Here is a 23,835-nt window from a genome sequence, read left to right as displayed (position 1 = left end):
GTCAGTCTTTCTTTATATTACAGTCTTTATTTTCTCCCCACCAATCCAGTGTCCTCTGGCTGCCTTTATTTTCTCTTAAACGTGTTTCCTCGCTCGATAGCAGCAGCACCAGCAGCGCTCCCTCCTCCTCCTCCTCCTCCTCCTCGTCGTCTGACGAAGCTATTCAATATGTTCGGGCCATTATCCATATCCGCTCCGGCACTCTTCACGGCTGCATATTCCCCTTAGGTATTCCGACAGGACAACGTTCAACGTCGAAGCTGAGAGGCGATTCGACCCCCCTGACAGATGATCTCCACTGCTTCGGGCTCGGTTTAAACGCTTGTAGACATGGTTCCTCTTTCTCTCGCTCTAGCTCAGCGAAGGAACCGAGTGCTTCGGCAGCGTGTCCTGATTGGTCCACACCTGGTCACATGACTTCCAAGTGACGTCAATGGGGAGGTGAGCGGATGCGCTTGTGTGCGTCCTTATAGCACGGGGGGGGAGTGTGTGTGTGTGTGTGTGTGTGTGTGTGTGTGTGTGTGTGTGTGTGTGTGTGTGTGTGTGTGAGAGAGAGAGAGAGAGAGAGAGAGAGAGACTTCCCTTTATACAAAATGGAGAAAGAAAGAGAAGAAACGTTTTTTTGTTGTTGTTATACTGTAAGTATAAGTCTTTCAGCATTGTCAGTTTGTCAAAACAAACCTGTTCCAGTTCAAATCAATGAATCTGGAACTAAAATGTCCAGATCACTAGGATTAAATGTATGCAATATTTATCTGGATCTCCAAGCCATCATGTCTATCAACTCGATTTGCGCTCTGAAGGTTGTTCAAAGACAGTTAAGCCTAATAAAAGACCAAATGACAAAAGTAGGCATGAAGCCTCCAGGGCCTCCAGCCTAAAGGAATGCCCTTTAGGCTACCAAATACAGCTGTATACTGACTAAGGCCCAGCAGTACCTGCTTAGTCGTGGTGGGATTTGAACTCACAACCTACTGATCAGAGGTCCAACATTTTATCAGATATGTCAGATTGGCCATTTCAAAACAAACAAGCTGGTGGTGGGAATTAAACTAATGATTATTATTATTATTATTATCATCATCATCATTATCAGTTCTTCTATGCAAACTTGTCTTTGGACATCTTTTTTACTTTTTTAATAAAGTGGTTGTAATTGTCAGTATTTATTATATCGTAGTTATAAGCAGAAAGACAGCACTTGAGAAAGAAACAAACTAATGCAGCTCAGTTTAGACAAAAATAGACAGAAATTTCATTAAGTGACTATCAGTAAAGTCAAGTTCTTCGGTGTTTGATAGCTGTCCTGCATGATGTAATTAATGTAACATTTACATCTGTACAGGTTTATCAGTGCTGGAAAGCAGTGTGTGTTTTCTGCATGGAGAAATGGACATTGCTATGGTATTATTTAATACAGGGTTGGGATCCAGGATGTGAAAGTCTCAGTTAGACACACTAGAGATGAGTGCGAAACAAAACGAAACAAGACTGTAATAGAGAGAAACAGATTTGAATATGTACTTTGATAAAGACACCCGAGAGTTGAAAGTCTTTACCCAACACAGTGAATCCATAGAGTAGCAACGCTACAGACTTACGCATGTGTTCTTAATCTTTTATTTATACATTTTTTCATTTATTTATTCACTTAAAAAAAAAATTAAAAAATCAGTCTCTAATTTTGGTCATCGCTTCACCCCACTGATTACCAACTGGGTTTGATCCATTAAAAAACTTCTGAAACTGCACAAGATTGCTCAGCAAGCCATCCAATGCAATCAACCAAGAAAACATCATTTACTGACACTCCTCAAGAATGTAGCAATGACTTTTTCCTTGACGTCATAAGTCTTCAATCATGGGACGGTGAGAAGTGTATGAAAAAAACACATACTTGAAACTGAAAGTGAATTAGCCCCACACACACACACACACACACACACACACACACACACACACACACACACACACACACACACACACACACACACACACACACACACACACACACACACACACACACTTTATATTTTGGCTCATATCAAATTCATATCAGCCAGAGAAAGGCAATCGTTATCTAGTCTCTAATTCACTCCTGCCATAAAGAGCAGCTGTTTTGTTTCAACTTAGATTTGTCTTTCTGAACCCAAGGCCTTCTTTTTAAGCAGTTATGCATTTTACGCACTTGAAAAGACTCCTCTGTAGACTTCTCATGCTGCGGGAAACTTGACTGTAACATGTATCGTGTGTTGTCTTTAACCTCTTTACAGGCAATGACGTCGTGCCACCAAACAAAGATACTTGCTTGATTAGTACCCATGAGAAAGACCACAAGCTCTCTTGTTTTGTTGACAGCCTGTACCGTGTGCGGTTGCTGAGACATGGTGCTCATATCCCTGCTGGATATACTCTGATGATAGACTGCGCAATCCCACAGAGCCCAGGCTGAGGCAAAAAAGCAGTCCTTACCACGCGGTGTTTGCCTGGCTGTCATCCTTCCTGCCCAGGAATGAATAAGACTTACCATATTATGCAAAAACGATACCAGCCAGAGCGCCCTAGCACTTTGTCCCGTGGCTGATTGTGGCACAGGAAGCAGACCACAGGAAGTGTTTTGTTATGGATGAAAAGAGGCTATGGATTAGAGACTTAAAAAGAAAACTCTTGATCTACATGGGTTCCCAGGGTGTGCTCTCTTATTTCTTTCACCCACTCAAACCTTCCTAATTCAGCCTTCCCCCTGAATTGCTGCATTTACTCAGAAAAGACTTCTGGTTGTTGTTGTTTTTTTTTTTTGTTTTTTTTTGCAACACGTAGTCACAAGCCACAAACAGAATCACATGTTGGACGACACACTGAAACAAACATCTGTTATGACTCGATCAGATCTTTACAGAAAGCTCAGACTATATGCCGTGCTTTATCAACACAAAACAGTCATCATATGAACACGTTCTCAGGGTGCTGTGAAAACAATGGCACAAGTGAGAAACCGGTAGACAATTGTAGCGCCTTTATTCAGTGTTTGCTCTTTACAGGTTTACTGAAACATCACGACACAATGGATTTATGGGAATTTACCGTTAAATTGGAAGAAGACGCTACGTCCTGTAAACAGTTCTGTATATCATTTTCTATACATTTATCGTCATCACTTTTATTTAAAGAAGAAGAACAAGAAGGCAAATCTGAACACGTTTAAATGATAATAATGATAAAAAAAAAACCCTATAGGAGATAGGACACTTTAGTCCTGTTTGCATATGCTTTAAACCATGTTCAAATCACCCCAAAACCCCTCACCTTGGAAAATTCACTCAAAGGTCAGCTGGATTAAATTTCACATCAGAATATAGAAACCAGTTGTCCGGTCTGCTCTGTGTTTCAACCAGACGGCTTTGGGCCGTAGAGGATAATTCCCAAGCTCCTAATGTAGGGCACTAGAGGCCAGGTCCAACCCCTTGCCAATCTGAGCTTCATCGTTGTCCCAAGTCACAAGACCACCTGTTAAATTAACTCTCACCAGGAGAGCAATTTGAGTTAAATGATTAATGCTTCCATCTTTCTCTAATCCTGTTGCGTTAATCCTAACCATCTCTATATTATATAGTGAAAACACACACACACACACACACACACACACACACACACACACACACACACACAGCGTGTCAACCCTTTTCGCAACAAATGGCATCTGTATAAAAGAATAATTTCTGATGAAATAGTTTTATTTGTGGTCACTTTATTAGCTTTAGTGTCAAAAAAATGTAATTATACAATAGTAGCTAGTTATTTACCACAACATCCACCAGGATGTGATTGGCTGAAATAAAGGGGAAGATGAACTTGTAACTGTAAATATGGCTCTTCATACACCATGCTCCAAGTACCTGCATCGGTGTGGATTTTGTGTCAGGGATCTGTGTACAAACACGTGCCCTGATGAAGACGCACACTTTTGTTTTATTGTGCGTGAACAAAAATGTGCTTCAAAAAAATAATTGGGACTCCCATAACATATTGCCATTCAAGAAAAATCAGTATTAAAACTATGAATTATGGATTATTACACTGGGTAATATCGACTCGTGCAACTCGTTGTCAAGGTGCCTGTGTAGGTGCAGAATAAGAATCCACCCCTGATTTTAGACTAAGGGTGAAACTATCCAACTTTTGCACAGATTTCAAAAGGCCACAACTAAAAGTAATAGCAAAAATAGTCCTTCTCTATGATATCATCATCATCATCATTTACAAACGATCAGCAGGCTTATTCCATATTTTATCAGAGACTACGAAAAGGAGTTGTATTGTACTGTATCGCAGCAGATTCAGCGACCAAATATTGAATATTTGCTCTATGACATGATTGAAGGGAAGCTTAAGGTTTACACACTGTTCCTTACTTTGGAACATAATCTATATACAGCGATGTGTGAGGAAGAAGTATTTCAGCAGACTAAACAGAGTACTAAAAGAGTCAAAATATTAGTTTATTGACTCTTGTTTTCTAAACATGAACCTACTTGGCTTCTAAATGGTTTACTCAAGAACACTCATATTTGGTCCTTCCTCAAATTTGTTCCCACACAGTTGGAAGAACATTAATGTATCTCATGCCTTTGTAAGATGCAGAAGTTCCCTTTAGTAGAACTAGGAGGACTAAACCTGATGACAATGCTCCTGTGCACTAAACGAGCTCTATGAAGATTTGGTGTGTTAAAGTTGGAGTGGAAGAACTCAAGTGACAATGACCTCAACCCCACTGAGCACTTTAAATAAATCTGAACACCGACTGCACCCCAGGGCTTCTTGATGTCAATAACACTCTTGTGGCTGAATAAACAACAAATCCCTACAGCCGTGCTCCAAAATCTAGTGGAAAGCCTTCCCAGAAGAGTGGAGGTTATTATTAGGGATGCAAAATTCCAGGGATTTTCAAGACTAAAACTTTCAATGGGAATTAACAGGAACAAATAGTAAACTGACCAAATTGCACTTTAGCCTGTAACAGAGAACACATTCAATGCAATTTCCGTTGAATTTCTACCCTGGACATGCACTGTGCATTCCTCCATAACATAAACACAGATAATTTCTTGAATCCTGCTCACAATATAATGTCAAAATATTTGGCGAGAATTCATGTGAATTACATGTTTAAAACTTCCTTGTTCTGTGTGTAAGTTATTGCGCAACAAAATTACACAATTGTAAAAACAAAAAAAACAAATGCATCACATCCCTTTAAGGAAGTTTTGATATTACTTGGGGAATATATTTTATTTATGGTATTAAAATCTAACCAGCAAATACCAAAATATCTTTATACAGTAGCTAGGCAGTAAATCAGATTTGCTAAATATAAGCTGGCACGATTTCATTGACAATTTGTGAGGCTAGCTCAATCTGTGATGCTCTTTCTTCTACCTTCTGTATGCCTGGTTTCTGTTATCATACAGTAGTACAGTAATGGCAAAACTTTGGACACATGACTATTTTTTTACTGTTTTTGTAAGAAGTCTCTAAATGCTCAATAAGCCTGCATTTATTTAGTCGAAAATACAGAACAAAACCTTAATATTGTGATATATATATTTAGAATTTGACTACTTACAATTAAATCAAAGTGAAATTAAAATTTAAAAAATCTGTATTAGTTTGCATACGTCAGCTTATGACCAAACAAAATGTTTATTTTTTTAGTTTGTATATGATACAGTTTATATACTAGTTTTCCATAAATTTCCACAAATTCTGGCAAGTTTCCAACTTGCAATATTTCCAAAACTCCTCATGTAAATATCCCGGAAAGAAATTTACCTAGAATTTTCTAATTATGGAACGTGATGTTAAACTTGCACGTTTAGATGTATTACGCTATGGTCGCATACCACAGAAAGTGAGGCGTCTACAAATTCTTTTTACATGTAGCGCCTGTGTACATTTTTTTGCTTAAGGCAGCTTGTCAAACCAGAAATAAGATACTGACAATTCAGATTTTCATAGATATGATGTTTATTTCCTTATAAGCTTCTGAATAACTGGATGTTCAGCTTCAGGTTTAAAAGATAAATATACAAAAAAGTTATTTAAATATTCAGAACTAACGCATCTCATTTGTTCTTAGTCTGTGTCACTGTTCGAGGCTGGGCAATAGAATGATATACGAGAAATGAACCTACAGATAGTATCCTGATATTCTTTTAAAATATTATTTATTAATAATTACAAACTCTGATTAAAGAAGCTGTGAAGCTTTGTGCTGTTTTAAATGATTTAGAAACGAACTAAACTATGAGTTTGAAGAATTTCTACATTTTCCTCAAAAAACGAATTTTAAAATGGTAGAAATTCGTGACTTTTGTTTTAATTTCGACATCTCTGTTGTCCTTGTTTCCAAATGCTATTCTAGTGTCTTGAGGATAGATTTTTTTAAATAAATACTGGTATACATATCGTGTATCAGAAATACCTTTATATAGTTTTCCTCATACACATACTTTGAGGTGTATTATTAATAGGCATAATAGATAGGTTTTAAAAAAGTCATTGCTGTCACCATTCGGCTTATCCAGAATTAAGCAAGAAATATTCTATATCTGGTCCTTTACAAATGTAAGGTTATACAGTACACAATGGCACAAGAAGGAATGTGTAGTGCGCGTTGAAAGTTATCCTATGTTTGCACACACACACACACACACACACACACACACACCGTATGTTTAAGTGCTGGCCATGAGCAGTGTTTTCAAAGGTGCGTACATATGTTCTAGTGTTACATTCTTACATAAACTCTCGTAAAGTGGCGTCCCTATTAACTGCACGAGCATCGCACGATGCTTTGACAATTTCAGAGCAAAGGTCAAGGCTGTTTGAAAGGAGCTGAGGGAAACGACGTTATCACTGATAATGCATAGCGTGGAGGAAAAACATCTCAATAATCAAAATCCAACAGTGATTAAAAGTCTAGCTTGTAGCGACTTTGTTGATAGCTTGTGCATATCAAGGCTCTGCGTTTTGGTTGAAGACGAGATGGTCGGGTTTAAAAAGCGAGGTACGCAGGACGACACTGGGAAGTTGCAATTAATTCGTAGAAAAGGAGTGTTACACGCTTAGCACACAGACACCCGAGTCAACAAATACATGAGCGTGAGCATGACACGCTGTTCATACCTGGAACACAGGATTATTATACAGCATTTACAGACAAACTGGTTTTGAACCCAACGCGGAATCAGAACTCGCTGTCGTTTCATTAAGTAAAAAAAGTTTAGTCTTATGCTACGACCTTATTAGTGCAACGAAACAAACCACAAAGCAGTCGAGCGTGTATGACCTGCGTCCATTATAAAAACACCGAAAACAAACTCTGCCCCAAATGTTTGTTTAAATGTTGTAGCCGTTTCTATCGCTGGGCAGTCGAATGTATGCTTACGAGCTTCTCTAGAAGTGTGTACCGATTAGAATAGACAGCAGCAGCTGTGACGCGCACACAACAAATGGGGTCACGCCGGATGCCAAAACGGTCTGCAGTGACTGGAAAGCCAGTTCAAAGGTCACCCTCAAAACACACACACACACACACACACACACACACACACACAGCGGCTTTAATCAGAGCGAGCGCAATCGTCTAGTACGATTTTATCAATACAAAAAAAAAAAAAAGTTCCTACTACCGGTTATATACGTGTATCATGCCTAAGCCCTAATTATTACATGGAATTAACTCTTTGAGGTACAGTGTTTATAATAAAACGGCAATAATGCTATAGAAACAATCTCCACCTTCCTAAATATGCACACTTTTTTTCTCCCAAATACTTTTCATTCTAGATAATGAAGTCTTGTGTTTTCTATTCTAAAGCCATGTTTAATACGGGCTAAAAATACACCACTGTTCCCATCATTCTTCTCCTGACAGTCCAAAGCAGTTCCCATCAACAGTGTAATCCAAGTGTAAGACAATTCATAAATGATAAAATAAAAAAATGAGAGGAAAAAAAAATACAGTCAAGCTACCAAACACCCCCCCCCCCCTCCCCCTCCAAATCTATCAGTATTATTGTTAGCTTAAAAGGCAGTAGCAGCAAGCAACAACCCGTGGATCTCTCTAAAAACACAATATTAACAGTTACAAAAGGTAGCTTACCTGCTACATATCAAAATGACATCCCTTTGAGTTAAAAAAAATATGAAAACATATGAAAACACAAAACAAAAAAGTGGACAAAATGTCCAGCTCACTCAGTAAGCATCCTCGCCTAAAATCATTCCCAAAGCCAATCCCAAGTGGCACGTATTTACCCGGTCGGCAAGCATAAGAAGATGACTAGATGGGCGAGGAGGTGCTCTTTACATGGATGGCACTCGGATCCGGAACAGACCCTGTTTCAGCTGCAGCCGGAACAGTTTACAGTTAGCGATGCGGAGAGGAGCACAGCCGGTCTTACACAGGTCCGAGGGCAGGAGGGGGCGAGTCGGGTGCCAAGTACCTGTACTGCGCCGAAACTCTCGCACGTAGTCGTAACTGGTACCTACACACACGCAGAAAAAGAAAATAAAAAAAGTTTTAAAAACCCTAACTTTCTCAATCTGGGCATAATTCATTTTAAACAGGGTTTCTGCAGGTTTCACAAAGTCAAATGTAAAACTTTTCAAGACCTTTTTAAGACCATTAATGATATTTAAGATCTATATCACATCAAAAACACACATACACACACACACACACATACACACACACAAATACATTGTTAGCAGCTGGCCTTAACCGAACCTGCTATATTCATTTTATTCCCAAGCCAAACATCGCTAAACTTGCACATCCCCATAGCTGAAAAACTAAATCTGTTTTACGTCTGTGGTACAATCCAACAACAGAAAGCTGTTGCATGCTGGTCTCATCTGCAGTCGTAATACAGCGAATTATATTTGTACTAGCGAAATAAAGATCTACGGGATAACATCACGGAAACTAACACACAAAAACAGAAGCATTTCAATGAGCATTAGAGGTAGTGTTACATGGACGTTGGAAAATTAAGACCGGTTTAAGTTTCTTTACGACCCACAACAGCGACTTTTTAGGGCCTAAAATTTGGATTTTTTTAGACCCCATGAGACCTTGTAGAGTGAAACAACCACTGATTGGACATTTGCGATCCTGGTGCTTGTTTATGAGAAATAACGGTTGTGTGCCGTATTGATGTCACCTGGTGACATTGCTGGTGACGTTTAATGGTTATTATTAGTGACAAAACTAAGACAGACATCATATAGACTCAGCAAATGCTGGAGTACGGAGTGCACAATTGAGCAGAGTGAAGGCAGAACCTCGACTCGGCTAATTAGTGAGGAGATGATGGCGGGTGCAGTGGTGTTAACGATGGTGTTAGTGTGTATCTGTTTGCATAGAGCATGCACACGAGGAAGTGATTAGGCTGGAAAGACTAAATGACTACAGCGCCGCTGCATCACTGTTATGGCGAGGATGCTTTTTCGGCTGGAAATGGAACGCCATTGTGGGTAATGATGGGAAACACCTGATGCTTAACACTAATGTGAAAGTGTTAAACAAAACTATTTCAATAAAATCAAACAAAGCTGAAAAATATTAATATGCAAAAATATGAACTAAATCCTATAGGATTTTTTTTAACAATGTTAAAAGAGCTTAAAGTGAACAAATAATAAAAAAAAAAAAAGGGCAACATTTCTGGTAAAGCAAGAACCAATCAACTTCTCCTTTGGGCAAACATTAATATCGGTTCCTATCCGTTTTTAAATAAAGGCTGTGTTTACATCTCTGAATGGAGCCTGAAGTGTGCATACATTTGTACACCTAAAATATCAACGTCTTATTTAAACACAGAACGTCATCTCACATGTTGCGAAAGCCATCTATTCTGAGCTTTTATCAAGAGGTTAATTGCCTTACTGAGTTTCCTGGCAAAAACCCCTAGGTGATATTTATCTAGCTCCTGCTTCCTTGTCGTGTTACTAAGCTCAGTACAACAGCAAACTACTGTACAATCAGTGCAGAACAATAACAACAAAGCTAGCTGAAATATTTCTAACAAGTTAGACAACCAAAAAGAGGAAAACGAACCATCAAACAGCAATTGAAATCGTTATAATACAAATGCTTTGAATTGAATCCGCACCTCTATTGAACAGTGGAATGTTGTTCCTTTATGCTAAAGGGGACACACCTGACTTGTTCATTCGGGGGTTTACCCTTTGGGAATTTAAGTGTGCTGTTGCTCATCTGTCAGCATGTCTTGACATATTAAAAAAATCAATAAATCTGTTTTTACTCGGTTAAACAATAGTTATTTTTTTCCTTTATTCACGACTCATTAAACAGTCCTACACTATACAGACAAAAGTATTGGGACGCCTGATTTTTTCAGCCGTACATGGAAGCTTATAATAAAAGCAGATTGGGACTAAATGTGGAGCTAAACAATAAAACCTTCATGAACTTGCTTTAAAAATGTTTTTTTGTTCTTTCAATTCAGGAATTTAGCGTTTTTTTTTTTTTTTTTTTTTTTTTTTTACTTTCATTACTTGGCTTGTTTAAGATAGTCTTTTTTTCCTCCTGTGATTTAATTCACAGCAATGGATTGTGAGGATTAGCAAATTTAGGATGTAAATTAAAGATGCAAATTATTAATTGCAAATTTTAAATGTTTTTATAAATTATATAGAAATATATTAGATATTTAATGCAAATTTTCAAATTACATAACGAATACAGTGAGGTTTCCTCTGTTACCACAACATTTATTCAAAATATTATTATTCCCTTCATTCAAGGTTTATCATTTAATCGGGACATCTGATTTTCCATCTATTTGTGGTTCTTTCCAAAAGTGTTACCACAAATTCTGAGACATGTTACAACCCGTAACACATATTTTAATCGGATGTCTTTAGAGGTGGTTGTGTAAAAATTTCCCCTCACTTGAACTAAGAGACCCAAACCTGTTCCAGCATGACAATGCCCTTGTACACAAAGTACCAGTTTAATGAAGATAAGGTTTGTGTGGCTTAGAGACCAAGATCTTGAGTGGCCTGCTATAGGGCTCTGACCTCAACCCTGTTGAACACCTTTGAGATTAATTGGAACACTGACTGCACCCCAGACCTGCTCAATATGTTCTCAACCCAATATCTATTCATTGCTTCTGTATAATATACATACACAAGCGACAACACGTAAAAACCTTTCATTAATTCTTCACTCAAATACTTTTTTCTCCCCAATTAAGCTCCAGATCTGTATATTTCAAGATGGAAGAATTCATGCTTTCATGTCAGCAATAAAGTCTTGCAAGTGCCTCTACATAAATGCCACATGAATCCCATAGAACCTTCAGAAGTTGGAAACCTCTATAAAAGCTGTAGTGGGATTTTTTTTTAAGTCTGCTATCATCATTACTATTATTATAAACACTTGTAGGCGTGAATGTACGTTTGAACTTTTTGTTAACTGGTGAAATGCAACAACTGCTCATAGACTTCCACTGAAAGAGTTTTTCCAGTGAAAACGAGTTTGTGTTCTTTTCTATAGGACAGTGGAATGATGAACCATAGCCTATTCTGGGAACAAATAGACCCTGGAAAAGAACAGCAGTCTGGCACAGTGCATTTTACTTGAAACTTTTTAATAAGATAAGTCATAATGTGCTAATTCCATGAAATAGAAGATAAAAAAAGAATAAAAATAAAAGAAATACTGTACATACACACACACATATACATACACACACATACATACATATACATATACACATATATATATATATATATATATATATATATATATATATATATATATATTATACACACACACACACACGGTAAATATGTTATTCTAATTAGTGTAATAAACAGCAAACTGTTCAGAATTGTTTTTTTCCACAAATATTCCTGTTATCCGTGTATACTAGGGGTTTAACGGTGCACGTATTTATACCGAATGTTTTCAGTACAGGGCTTTCACATGTGTACCGAATGCAATCGTTTTTTACGTGCGGAACATTTTAAATAAAAATTTTGGGTTCCCTTGGGGACACATTACGTGTTGGACCGCAAGTGTGTGTAGTCTAATCACTGCACTGTTTCAGTGTCTCTGTGTGTGTGTGTGTGTGTGTGTGTGTGTGTGTGTGTGTGAGTGTAATTAGACTCATTATACTAGACACCTTCATTTGCCTGTTGACAAATCTACATATCGAGGGAGTAAATTAATAAATTATAGATGGAAGGAATTAATTCATTTCTGAATGAACATATTGAATGTATAAATACCTTCTCGTGTCGAGTATATTCTTCTGTATTACCCAAAAAGGGGTCTAAATAAAGTAAACTATTAAATAAAGATTTTTTACCATTTATTAAGTTTTTTTTATCATGCTATCAGCTAATCAAATTAGTTTTGTGGCAAATGCAATTCAGCGATAAACCGCGAGTTTGGAACCGCGGTAAAACGGGGGATTACTGTACTTGGAGTGATGCGTTTGTACTTCAAAAGCAAAAACCTGAAAACAAATGTGGTGCCTGAAATTTTCTAAAAAAGGTTATCAACAGAAAGTCACAGAGAGAGAGAAAGAGAGAGAGAGAGTGAGAGAGATGTGTTTTTACCCGTGTCCAGTTCTCCAACAACATATATACTGGCTCCAATGGGAACGGCTCCATATACGAATGACGATGTGGTGTGTATGCAAAGGTTCTGATCATCAAGCATCACCCATCTGTAGGGTTATAATAATGGAAAGAGATTGACATGACTGTAATTCATTACATAACATAACAAAAAATCTTTATCTGATACGGGGGAAAACCAAACCCACTCCCACAAAAAAACACCTTTTCAACTCATCATGAAAGAACTCAGATTTGCAGATAGTCATTTGACTGGACTCGGGGTTGTCTGCATCTCTGCTCCTCACTCCTCCGAACACGTAGAGCTCCTGACCCACGCCGCATGCCACAGCGCCAAACCTGCCGCCAACATCCATAACTAATGTTAGCTTCTCTGGTGTATACACAAACACAATCGCTCAGACTGAAACAAACGGAAACAAAACGTCATGTTCTTTTTTTTCTCCAATCTGTCTGAACACACAAGCGTGCATTCACAAACAAGAAGATCGAGTCGATCGGTCTCGTATTATGTGTACATTTTAATAACGCTTGTTACACAACATGGGTAAATATTACAAGTGAAACAGCACAAAGTTTTATTGTTGTCTGAGACGTTATCAGGAAATAATCTGATGCCTGTTCCTCTTTTCCCCGGATGGGTCCCAAAAGCTTCCCTTTATTCTAATATATCATGACAAAATGTTTGCATGCATTTTTTTTTTTACCTCCTCTCCTTTAGGGGGCAGATTGTAGTCCACTGCTGAGTCTTGGGGTCGTAACATTCCACAGAGTCGTAGATTTTCCCGTAAGACCCTCCTCCCATGACATACAGCTTCTTCTTCATTGTCGCGCAGCAACCAAACTGAAGAATGACACAAGCAGGCGTTTGTCCAACACTGACCACGTGTGTGGTAAACAACTGACTCGCACTCTTTTTGCATTTCTTTCTCACCTTTCGGACAGTAGTCATGCTGGTCTGCGTTGTCCAGGTATTGAAGTGAGGGTCAAATACTTCCATCGTCAGGAGGACTTCAGTGTCTTCATTCTCACCACCCAGGACGTAGATGAGTCCATCCAACTCAGCAATACAAAAATGCTGCCTTGCCTAAGCACACCAAATATAACAACGGTCAAACACTGACATCTGCTGTTGAGCTACAGTATTGTTCGTCTTTTTATCTCGAAGATGCCGCCATGTTGTTTCAGAGTGCAAGTTAAAAAGCTTGCATGCGCTGCCCCTAGTGGTGGAAACACACACTACAAGTGTATTTAATAAACAGGAAGACGCTTAAACATACACTGATCAGGCATAAAATTATGACCTTATAACCTTAACCTTATGATTAAGGTGAAGTAAAAAACATTGATTATCTCTTCATCACGGCACCTGTTAGTAAGTGGGATATATTAAGCAAAAGTAAACATTTCGTCCTCAAAGATGATGTGTTAGATGCAGAAAAAATGGGGAAGTGTAAGGATTTGAGAGAGAGCCAAATTGTGCCGGTTAGACAAATGGGTCAGAGCATCTCCGGGTCAGAGCATCTCTGAACCGGTGATAGGGTCATGGGCAGCCGAAGATCGTTGATGCACATGGGGAGCGAAGGCTGGCCCGTTTGGTCCGATCCACCTGTAGCACCAATTGCTGAAGAAGATAATGCTGTTAATGCTTGATGGTTCAAAACTGTTTTGGCACCAAAATGGGGACCAACACAATATTAGGGAGGTGGTCATGATGTTATGTCTGATCAGTGGCTATAAAGTTACGTCTTGTTGGTGTACAATGAAAATTGTTGAAATGAAATTAAACCTGCTTGTTACTGTTGTTACCTGGTTCATTGGCGGAATGTGCGTCCAGGTGTTAGTCTCTGGGTTGTATTTCTCTCCACTACTCAACACGGTCTTATTTTCATCCATTCCTCCAATCGCAAAAAGGCAGCCATCTGATCAGGAAAACAGTAAACACGAAGAATACAATTAGTATTTGCTACACTCTTGAATGGCATTCACTAATCTTAATCACAAGCTACGCTTGGTAGCATTAAATAGACAAAAATAAATAAATAAAATAAACACACTACTACTAAAAAAAAATTATGTAGTCCAGAAATTAACTTACGGTCATTAAATACACTACATGGACAAAATCTTGTGGGAACATGGCCATAAGTATTTTTTTAACATCCCATTTGCTGTTATAATAACCTCCACTCTTATAGTATTATGTTTCACTAGATTTTGGAGTGTGGGTGTGGAGATTTGTGCTCATTCAGCCACAATGGTGTTAATAAATTTAGTTACTGATGTAGGGTGAGGAGGACTGGGGTGCAGTTTGTATTCTAATTCATCCCAAAGGTGGTCAGTAAGGTTGCGGGCAGATCTCTATTGCAGGAGACCTATCACTCGCCCCATGAAACAATTTCTTCAGACAAAGTCTCTGATCCCTGGAGAGAACTCTGACTAACAATCCGCTCTGGAGGAGACAGAACTTGACAGATGAAGCAGAGGAGCCTCGTTTATACACCAATGGCTTCAAACTTTAAGCCCACAACATGGTTACCGGTGGATCCACCCTAAATTTTGGATATTCATGAAAAAGTTAGAATTGCGAGGAAAAAAATCAGAATTACGAAAAATGAACTCGGAATTGAGAGAAATAAAGTTGGAATTAGGCAAACCTTTTTTTTACATGGCAGAAACGAGCTTCCATAGGACTCAGGACAAAGAAAACGACAAAAGGTTTTCAAAGTTTGCAATCATTTTAAAAAAATGTAATTACTAAATTACTGTTATTTGACTTAAATACTCTGGGATCGCCAAATCTTAGTTCCAAATTTCCATTTTAAACAGTGATCATTTGACTTTCATGAATCAGAATGCAAATCACACAGGTTTGACAAGTTTAAGAATTCAAGACTCAACTCTGTTAGGGTGTTCCCACCCCATACACCGGGTCTGTACCACCTTTAACAAAAGCACCACCAAGAAATAACATCATTACAGGATGTTTCTTATATTCTGCATAAAAAATAAAAAAAAAACAGGACAGAAATAAAGTTCTGTCTCGGAGGAGGTACTGACCGGCAGTAACCACCCCATGACCAATCCGTCTCTCGTTCATGGGGTGAAGATCGATCCACAGCTGCCGGTTCCTGTCGTAAAGCGGGCACATGCAGCGTGTCACTGCAGACGGCTTCCGAGTGCTGAACAGGAAACAGGGCAGAAAACACGCTCAGTTTAAGCAGACATGAAGATAACTGAAATGATTATAAGGTCCAATTTATAAACTACAAATAAACAAACAAACAAAAAAAAATCTAGGGACATAAATTAGCATAAAGTCTGTAGAAAAAAATTTGAATAGAAAAAAAAATAAATGCACACGCACGCACCACGATTTGTTATCAATCATTAAAATATTTGGTAGTTCGACTATGATTTTCAACGCCACTTATAAACTTATAAAATAACACTATACACTCAGAAATAATTGTTTTTTTTACTTTAGCTGCTCCGATTTATATTAAACATTAAAAAACGTGCATAGATATGAATATTTTGATGTTACCTTCAGACGAGGCTGATGATTAATGAGCAATTTCCAAAGACTTTCCAGTGCCAGAGGTAAAGTACGTTTAATTTTGTTCGTATAATTAACTTAATAAAACAAAGACTGGTAAATAACTATTTATGCTTACAATACAGTAAGTTGTAGCTACAAATGTATACAAAAAATAATATGATAATGATAATCTTTAATACTTTTTAAACATCATTAATTGATAAATTGCTAAAGAATAAAAGTAATGCAATGCTTCCGGCTTATTTTCCTGCACACGGTGTTGTGTGTTATTCCTATTAAATTTCAAGCAACAGTTCTTTAGTGTGTTACTGGGACCCTTTTGTTTAATTACAATACTAGAAGCAATCAAAGTGTATCCAGGTTTGATTGCTAATAAATGCTCTTGTACCTATACAAACCCGATTCCAAAAAAGTTTGAACACTTTGTAAAATGCAAATAAATACCTTTGTTTCAATTCACAATAAAACATAGAAAACAAAAAAAAGTTTAAACTGAGGAAATGCACGATTAAAAAAAAAAAAAAAATACATTTGAATTAAATGGATGCATCACATCACAAGTTGGGACAGGACAAACAAAAGTCTGTAAAAAGTAAGTGCTATTAGAATTAAACAGGTGGAGAAACATTTTACAACTAATTAGGCTAATTGACAACAGGTCAGTAAGATGATTGGGTATAAATAGTGTCTTAGAGAGGCAGAGTCTCTCAGAAGTAAAGATGGGCAGAGCTTCACCAATGTGTGAAAGACTGTGTCTACAAACTGTAGAACAATATCAGAATAGTGATCCTCAACATAAAATTGTAATACAGTTGAATAGCTCATCATTTACAGTACATTATATTATCAAAAGCTAAGTCCTCTGGGCTAAAGAAAGAAGAGGGACCATCTGGCTTGTTATCAGTGCTCAGTTCAAAAAGCTGCATCTCTAATAATTTGAGAGCAACAAATGCTTCTATCCATCCATCTATTGAACAACACAAGAACTCAATCAGTGCAATGGTTACCAGGTTTTTGTCCTCGTGTCTACCTGTAGCCTAAACTACAGATCACTAACAATATAGTTCTAAAAATGTACTTGCATTCTCTCTTCAAAAGTACCATCATATTTAACCAATAAAATTTATAAGGCTAGATTAAGAACGAATGATAAGAACTTAAAGCCTGGTACACAACACGCTGACGGTCGGCCATTGTGTTTGGATGCCGAATACAGACTACTGCCACCTGCTGGTAAGCAGAGCCGGACAGTAACAGAGTAAATTTACTTGAGTACAGTACTTAAGTACAATTTTGAGGGATCTGTACTTTACTCGAGTATCATTTTTGGAGCGTACTCATGACTTTTACTCAAGTACATTTGAGAGGCAAATATTGTACTCTTTACTCCGCTACATTTCTTCCCATAACCGTAAGTACGCGTTACTTCTAAAAAAAAAAAAAAAGGAAAAAAGAAAAAATTCAAAAACCCTCAATTTGTTGTTTCCCTCTCAAACGTGATTGGATTGTGCAGGCGCCAATGCTTGGGACAGCCTATCAGCAATCACCTTCAGCTTTGCGCCAAAGTCAACTGCATAATCAGATTTAGATGAGACGAAACCATGGACGAAACAACAGTGGATGAAGACGCAGCAAGTCCATCCCGGGAATGTGCCAACCTGTGGCCACACCTTGCCAGACTATTTGAATTTTCTGAAGAAATTAATGATAATTTTCGCTTCAAGTGTTTGCTGTGTTTACCAAAACAGAATTTTATCAAAGCCTAACAAGAATTCATCCTCCAACTTGCGGAAGCATGTTAAGGTACGTAACATTGAAATAAACTTCCTTACATTTCTTCTAAGCTAGAGTCTAGCTACAGAAAAGTGCACTAAATGATTGGCTAGCTGCGATAATGCAGCTTTTTACATTCTCGGTTACGTTTGAGTAGTCGAAGCCACATGCACCCGCCAATTTGCCATTCAGATGGCTAACTTTGGCCTGACAATAGTTAACATACTGTAAGCCGAGGCAAGCTAATCATGGTGTAACATAGATAATAATCAAATCAACTGAAGTCCTTTCAGATTCATGTTTTGACATGCCCCTGACAAATAGAGAGAGCATATCTTTTCTAGTCTGAGCTCGAGTACGAAACGTCTTTTTTACCATACAAAAATGTTAAAGCCTAATTAGTTCTATGCTAGTTGCAAGCAGGGCATTTTCAGTTCACTTATTTCACCAGAGCGAATAACTAGAGCTAGCCCTATTTGGCTTTTAAAAAAAATAACAGTTCAGCTGGCCTAGACAGGATTACAATAGTGTTTGTTGAGGCTTAAACCCTTGAGCGGCAGGGATCACTGGTGATCCCGGATTATTGTTGATCAAAATGAATTACTCGTCAAAACATCACACTTTCACTTGATCTGGACAAACTCAGCATCACAAGAAAGGTTTAAGACTCCAGCTTCGATATTTGACCACCGTTTATGATTAAACTGGTTTGCAGTGACATTAATTTCTAAATGTATGCCAGGAGTGCAAAATAATTAATCTGTAACGTTCGTTATTTTGAATAGAAATCATCACTCATAAAATATTCATTCTCGTCTTCCCCGGTTTATGTCAAGCAGACGCATTCCCATGAGATAAGTAAACAACTTGATGGATACCTAGCCGCTACAGCTGAAGGAGTGAATACACTGGCCCCCTATCCAGCTGTGCGTAACCTCTCACTAAAGCTCAGCAGTGTGTGAAAGGCTTTTTAGCATAGCAGGTTTGCTTTGCACCCCAAGAAGGGGATCAATTCATTCACAGAATTTTGAGAACCAACTTCTCCTCAAGTTGAACAAGGACTTCATGATATTTGATTGAATTGAAGTACAGTACACACACACACACACACACACACACACACACACACACACACACACACAGAGTTGTCACACATAGATTGTGTGTGTGAGAATGGTGTTATTCAGCTGAAAGTTTTTTCTCCTGCCTTTGCCTGTAAGTCAATGTGAGAGGAAGGGGCTTAATACTGTCACTCAAATGAGCTGAATTTTATTTTTCCTTCTTTGTTTGTTGACCTAAACACAGCTAATTAGCTAATTTTCTTTAATCATTGTTATTTTCTCTTCTTTGCTCTATGCGCCGTGTATAACATGGTCAGGTTCAGAGGTGTGTTACAACATTGCTATATTGCCTTCTTTGCTGGTTTAGGTTTATTGATTTGATTGATTTTTCATCAGAGAAACTCACATTTTCTTTTCTGATAGTACACATTAATGTAAGCTGAGCATTTGCTTTGATGTTCTTGAGTAAGTGGTCAGTTTGACACAGTCAGGTTCAAATGTGGGTGCAAAAAATCCATTAAAACTCTAGCCGAGGTTTGTCGGAGCGTTGCCATTGTTCTATTGCCTTGTGTGCAAGTGAGAAATGTTAAATAAAGCAACATGGTCAAAAGATGAAAATGACTTGATTTCACTTTGAATTCCTTTTACATTCTCCAAGGTATTAACATTAACATTTTTCATAACTCCATGTAGGACGTTTCTGTACATAAATGTAAGCACTGTGGCAGTAGTAATGCAATATTTAGAAAATTTACTCTTGTACTCTTTATACTCAAGTACTTTTAAAAACAAGTACTTATGTACTTTTACTTAAGTAGACATCTGACTGTAGTACTTTTACTTGTACTTGAGTAAAATTTAGCAAGGGGTACTTTTACTTAAGTACTGAAGCTGTGTACTCTGTCCGCCTCTGCTGGTAAGACAGATTTGGTGTGTCAGATACGCCTGCCTTATAATCGGCCTAATTTGCAGTATAATCTACTGCTAATTAATTAAAACATGCTGATCAATTGGTCGACCTCTAGTCTAGACCTTTCACTTTTTGAAAAACATTTGCTGCATAATGAAATGTAAAATACAACGAAGGACACCCAGAACTGTTGAGTAGCTAGAATCCTGTATCAGACACATATGGGACAACATTCCTCTCTCAAAACTTCAGCAACTGGTCTCCTCCTCTTCCCAGATGTATGTCGAAAGAACTCATAATGCTACACAGTGATACATGGAATTTGTTTAGGCCTGTTGCAGCCATCAAATTTAAAATGACCAATTTTTCTCTTAAGATGGTAAATATTCTCACTTTAAACATTTGATATGTTTTTTTGTTGTTGTATGCTTATTGTTAATAGAATTTGGATTTTTGAGATTTGCAAATCATCGCATTCTGTTTTTATATACATTTTGCAGTGTCCCATCTTTTTTTTTGGAACTGGGGTTGTATTTCCACATGCTCTTTTTGCGACTCGTTCGAATACTCACGCCCTGTCCTCACCCCCTGCAACGACGATGCACTCGGAGTAGCCGCGGGGTTTGAAGGCAGCGAGCAGTTCTTCTCCTTGCTGCGCCGCGCCTCTTAACGACTCCACGCAACATTCGCCAATCACCTCCCTCATCAGTGCCTCTCCCAGCATTTGCTCCTGCAGGTAGCTCTGGTCCAGGCCCTGCACCCACACTGCAGACATCACCTCTTTCATGTGCACCTACAGCCACAGAGCAGGAGGATTCAAAGACAACAACAGACATACATATAATCAGACATTCTGGTGTAAAACATGACACAGGTCCAACATACTGTACGTGTTAAAATGAGTTTGCAGTGTTGACGTTACAGAACGTTCAACAACAGATATGTTATATAGACAAAGTTATTGGTAGTTTTCCAGTCATATGTGTTTTTTTCCTCCAAACTGTTGTAAATTTAGAGGCACACAATTGTATATGATGTCTGGATGCAGTAGCATTACACTTTCCCTTCACTTGAACTAGGAGACCCAAACCTATTCCAGCATGACAATGCCTCTGTGCACAAAACCAGCTCAATGAAGATATGCTACAGAAGACTTGGAGTCAAAGATCTTAGGTGGCCTGCTACAGAGCTCTGACCTCAACCTTATTGCAGCCCAGACCCTCTCACCCCACACCGTTAACTGACTTCAACAAAAACCCTTGAGGCTGAATGAGCACAGAACTCCAAAACTGAATTAAAACATCTTCCCAGAAGAGTAGAGGTTATTATAACAGAGAATTGAATCTAAATGTGGAATGAGATGTTCAGAAAGAATCATATGGGCAGGAGCCCACAAACTTTTGTCTATATATTGTATTGGTTATTGTGTTTTATCTTTTTAGAAAGGGTGTCCTTTGTATCATTTTGAGGACGCCGTCTTGGTATTTGAGACATATGTCCTTCATATGCTCTACAGAGCAAGCAGTGATTGTTTTTTTTCTAAAGGTTCAAATGACAAATAAAGGTATTATTTCTGTACTTCTTCACTAACTGTTCATACTACTCGAGAGCTCCTCATAGTGGCAAATAGTGAATGAAATAGTCATCGAATTGTCTTCTCCAAGCAATCCATATTCGTTAGAAATGTGCATCTCCATTACTGAGGTTCATGCGATTAGCATCTCGATGCACAGCCAGCAATATGATACAATAAAGATACATATGAAGCAGCTACTGATGCGATACGATTCACTCCTATTAGGATGCAGTGCGATCCGATTTCATTGCAATTCAATGCAATGGGAAAAATAAATCAGCTGCTATGCAAATCAATATGGCACAGATACGTCGCTTTTATTTGCTTTGGTTCAGCCAGACAGAAAATCAACAATCTACTTAAATGCCTTCTGACTTCTAACGCATGGCCCTTTCACAAACAGACCTTTGTGGTGCACAAAGGAAACAGTTCAGTTTCCAGGAAGATGCAGCTCTACCTCTGCCATGTTAATCCATATTCCGTGTGACTCTCAGGACACGCCCTGTTCTCCGTATCGTTGCGATACAACATATTCTTGTAACTGTATGTTTGAGAAACCGTTTAGCGAGGAGAACTCGATCTTCATATAGGATAGTGGTCAAAAATTATTGGTCACTTTCTTAAAAATAAACGCATCTACTAATAAATCTATAGAAATAAATCGTTTTATACATTGTGATACAAACGCACACTTTTGTCCGATGCACACTTTTAAAAATCGATCAGCAATGTGAATTGGTGAATCTTAACATCCCTACTATATGTCACTGTATCTAATTCATAGTATTTGCATTTACTCGAACCCCAAAATCAAGTGGAAACTTGAAACTTGGAAAACTTGGAAACCCAAATCTGTTCCAGCATGGCAATGCAGCTGTGCACAAAGTGAGCTCCTTGACGGTTTACATGGTTTGGAGATGAAGATCTCGAGTGGCCTGCTACAGAGCTCCAAACTCAAACCTAACACCTCTGTGATGAATTGGAATACTGACCGCACCCCAGGCCTCCTCACCCTACATCAGTACCTGATTTTACTAACACCCTTGTGTAGAATGAATGCAAATGTGCACAAGCACACTCTAAAATCTAGTGGAACATCTTCCCAGTAGAGTGGAGGGAGGTGTAAGAGCAAATTGGGACTAAATGTGGAAGAACATACCATTCTTATGACCTGGTGTCTGCAAACTTTTGGCAATATAGTGTATAAGACAGCGAATGTTTCCTTCCAGCGTGTTTAACTTTGGGAAAATGTGAGAGAAGTAATTGATGGCCCTCTCCCTTGAGATGGAGGGGCGACCTGTTGTGCTCTGAGGAAATTGTGCTGAAAAATAAGACAGAGGTTTGGCTTCCGAATGACTCACAATAAAGCATTCACCCCATCAGCAGGAAATTGCGAGTTCACAGCCAGATAGCCAAGAAAGAGACAGAGGACTGGCTAGGGGTTAGAAATGATCTATTGTAGAGCAAATGGGTTTATTATGATGTCGAGTAATAATCGGATTATTAGCAGAATCGGAGTATTAATAACAAAATTCGTGATCTCACCCGACGGGCTTCGATGTCGTAGGCGAGCCAGCGCACCACGGCCTCCAGCACGTACTTCTCATTACCCACGTTGAGCTTCTCCATGGCCAACAGCTCGCACAGGCGCTCGGGCGGGAGCTCGCGGAACTCCTCCGTGTCCACTACGTCCCTGAAGTGCGTCTGCAGGTACTCTGTGGCCACGTGGTGCACGTGGTGCAGGCAGTAGTGCAGGGAGAAGAGCCGGATGCCGATGCAGTTCTCTGCCGTGATGCAGCTCTCGAGGAACTGGCAGCACAGCGACTTGAGGTCGACGAGCAGCAGCATGTCAGCGGCCTGGACCACGTCCTGGATGGTGTCCTCATTTAGAGAGATCTAGAAACAGACAGGAGAATCAACAGGCTTTTTCCTGACAGCTGCTTTCTCTCAAATACACAATCAGATAATTGAATATATCACCTCTCCACTGAAGATGTAGTCCAGGATCTGCTTCATGATAGGCATAGATATGCCCTGCAGCTCAATTCTGTACATAGATCCATCATCTTTGGGTGGGTTGTAATTTAGCTTTGTCCTGTAAACATGTAAACATGTAAAAGGGGTAAATCAAGCAATTGGTAACATATCCATGACTGATTTTTTTTTTTACATTTTACTGCAGTAAGGAAAATCTCACTGTGTACAACTTTAACTTGTTTACTCGAACTTCACTTATAATGGATGTGTAAACGCAGTAAAACACATTTCTGTA

General features: G+C 38.6%; 2 protein-coding genes and 1 long non-coding RNA gene across 3 annotated transcripts in view; 1 reads left to right on the top strand and 2 right to left on the bottom strand.

Annotated features, from left to right (window-relative positions):
• LOC124396133 (c-Maf inducing protein) overlaps positions 1-429 on the bottom strand; it is a 37,707-nt gene extending 37,278 nt beyond the window's left edge. Inside the window, exon 1 of the mRNA XM_046865142.1 lies at positions 42-429. The gene's annotated coding sequence lies outside the window, so the exon portion shown is untranslated. The remainder of the gene's footprint in view (positions 1-41) is intronic.
• Positions 318-8,196, top strand: LOC124396135. The gene is made up of 2 exons (XR_006927732.1): positions 318-441; positions 2,274-8,196. It is a non-coding gene; the product is annotated as an uncharacterized LOC124396135 (long non-coding RNA).
• gan (gigaxonin) overlaps positions 6,007-23,835 on the bottom strand; it is a 20,744-nt gene continuing 2,915 nt past the window's right edge. Inside the window, exons 2-11 of the mRNA XM_046865144.1 lie at positions 23,544-23,658; positions 23,109-23,459; positions 20,560-20,780; positions 15,742-15,863; positions 14,491-14,603; positions 13,616-13,768; positions 13,389-13,525; positions 12,886-13,020; positions 12,661-12,770; positions 6,007-8,549 (exon numbers count right to left, since the gene is read on the bottom strand). Coding sequence (XP_046721100.1) covers positions 8,368-8,549; positions 12,661-12,770; positions 12,886-13,020; positions 13,389-13,525; positions 13,616-13,768; positions 14,491-14,603; positions 15,742-15,863; positions 20,560-20,780; positions 23,109-23,459; positions 23,544-23,658 — 1,639 coding nt within the window. The 3' untranslated portion in view covers positions 6,007-8,367. The remainder of the gene's footprint in view (positions 8,550-12,660; positions 12,771-12,885; positions 13,021-13,388; positions 13,526-13,615; positions 13,769-14,490; positions 14,604-15,741; positions 15,864-20,559; positions 20,781-23,108; positions 23,460-23,543; positions 23,659-23,835) is intronic.

Source organism: Silurus meridionalis, chromosome 13 (assembly GCF_014805685.1).
Source record: "Silurus meridionalis isolate SWU-2019-XX chromosome 13, ASM1480568v1, whole genome shotgun sequence".
Classification (NCBI taxonomy): Eukaryota; Metazoa; Chordata; class Actinopteri; order Siluriformes; family Siluridae; genus Silurus; species Silurus meridionalis.
The sequence above is the reverse complement of the archived record's forward strand: the minus strand, read 5'-3'. Positions and strand labels throughout refer to the sequence as shown.